This window comes from Poecilia formosa, unplaced genomic scaffold, assembly GCF_000485575.1.
Source record: "Poecilia formosa unplaced genomic scaffold, Poecilia_formosa-5.1.2 Scaffold796, whole genome shotgun sequence".
NCBI classification, from domain to species: Eukaryota; Metazoa; Chordata; class Actinopteri; order Cyprinodontiformes; family Poeciliidae; genus Poecilia; species Poecilia formosa.
This window is the reverse complement of record NW_006800735.1, coordinates 13,366-15,175: the sequence shown is the minus strand read 5'-3', so window position 1 is coordinate 15,175 and position 1,810 is coordinate 13,366. Positions and strand designations below refer to the sequence as shown.

The 1,810-nt window shown below is 43.6% G+C and overlaps 1 protein-coding gene and 1 long non-coding RNA gene across 3 annotated transcripts in view; one reads left to right on the top strand and one right to left on the bottom strand.

Annotated features, from left to right (window-relative positions):
• The window catches only part of dpp10 (dipeptidyl peptidase like 10), an 18,359-nt gene that overhangs the window by 9,883 nt on the left and 6,666 nt on the right, over positions 1-1,810 (bottom strand). For both annotated transcript variants that reach the window (XM_007543302.2, XM_016666782.1), the window contains exons 6-7: positions 1,226-1,380; positions 498-595 (exon numbers count right to left, since the gene is read on the bottom strand). In XM_007543302.2, the coding sequence (XP_007543364.2) occupies positions 498-595; positions 1,226-1,380 (253 nt within the window). The remainder of the gene's footprint in view (positions 1-497; positions 596-1,225; positions 1,381-1,810) is intronic.
• Positions 626-1,105, top strand: LOC107834846 (uncharacterized). Its single transcript, XR_001660669.1, has 2 exons — positions 626-737; positions 852-1,105. It is a non-coding gene; the product is annotated as an uncharacterized LOC107834846 (long non-coding RNA).

The window sequence follows — 1,810 nt, the reverse complement described above, 5'->3', positions numbered from 1 at the left end:
GCTGTTACGTATCGCAGCAACGGGCCGACCCGCTCCATGAGGCGTCTACGTATTTATGTCTATGCTTTAAAAGACATGGAGTATAACGTAGCTCTTCTTTCTCCTGGGCCTCCCATCTTTCCGGTCTGGTCCACTGGCTCCCCCTAGTGGTCTGGAGGTTTAGTGGTGAGGTTGCAGTGTTTTTCTGTTGGATTTTGTGTTTGTGTTTTACAGATTGTGTTTGCAGCACGCTTGGCTGATGATTTGTCCCTGTTGGAGCCTGTAAGCACCATCATCAGCCTGCAGGTCAGTCTGATCAGCAGAGGAACAGGAAGTCATCATCAACCAGAGGAGGAAGGTGGACCAGATGGAGACACTGCCACTAAAACTCTCATTAATCCGGTTTGTGTTTCAGTCTGCTGACTCTGTGACCTCAGGGTGAGTCTATCTCGCTTGATGCTGGCAGCTGTTGCCATGACGACGGCTGGCAGGAGCGGCGCTCCGGCAGCTCTGCTCACCGCAACCTGAGTGCCTCCGGAGGCATCAGCTCCAGCGTGTGGGTCGGCCCGTAGATGTTGACCACGAACAGCTTGACGGCCGGGTTGGGCTGGCCCGCCTGAACAGCCAATCAGAAACACCGCTGATCACACACAGGATGGAGAACACATCGTCACCTCCATGAAATAACGGAGCACAAGTCAACCATCATCCTCTTTTTATGGCATCATTTTTGGCCAAAGTCATTTTAACAAAAAGAGGTAAAATGATTTATGCCTTAATTTCAGGAAGCTGACGATATGAAAACGTCCAGATCAACAACATTCAGACGATGAATTTCATCCCTGATTTCCTTCTTGATTATTTCAAATCAGACGGTGTGTCGTCCCTCCAACCGACAAACACGATACATGAACAAACAGAAGAAGAATCATGAATGAACAACATTTTTATCTAAATATCAAGTTACAAAATTAAAAGGAATAAAAAGCTACATAGAACAAAAGTTCACCACTTTCCATCTGCATCTTTAATCCCAGACGGTTTACAGATGACCTCTGACCCCTCCCAGGTTGACGGGCAGCAGCAGGTCGTTACTGACAGTTTTTAAATAAATGCTGACTCGGCGTAACATGATGAGTTTTTGTTCCTTATTTTAACATCTGGTGATGATCTGTTTGTGTTAAATCAGATTTTAAGACGTAAACCTCCAGAACTGAAGCAGGTGTTTGTTGTGTGGAAGCGGTACCTTGGGGTAGGGGTACTGCTTCTGTTTGGGGTATGTGGCACCGGTGAAGCGTGGCAGAACCATGTTGGGGACCAGAGAGTCGTTGAGCACCAGGAAGGCCAGCCGCTCCCCGTCTGGAGACCACCAGTGGGCCACATGGCTCTCCAGGATCTCCTCTGTTCCCACACAAACGGCCAGTTATTCACAACCAGGACAGCATGTTTACGTTTAGCTCCTCTATGGAGGACTGATCCTGGCAAAACTGGCAGTAAATGCAGAAATAAATAAATAGCTTGATAGCAGAAAGAATGTGGCAAATACTGGATCCTTATTTGATTATTCAGTAGGATATAAATTATTGTTTAGAATTTTAAAATGTTATTTTAACCGTGTAACTGTTACTTAATTTTCCATTTCATTTCCTATAGGTTTGTTTCCTTTTTGTCTTTTTTTTTTCATATTTTGTATTTACTGTTTTTCTGTTTGTTTTTTCATATTATGTTCTCATTTTGAAAGTATTTTTAATTTACACTGACATTTTTAATCATACATTTTCTCCTTTGTTTATTTACAGACTTTTTATTTTCCTTTTTACTCTTTAGAAGA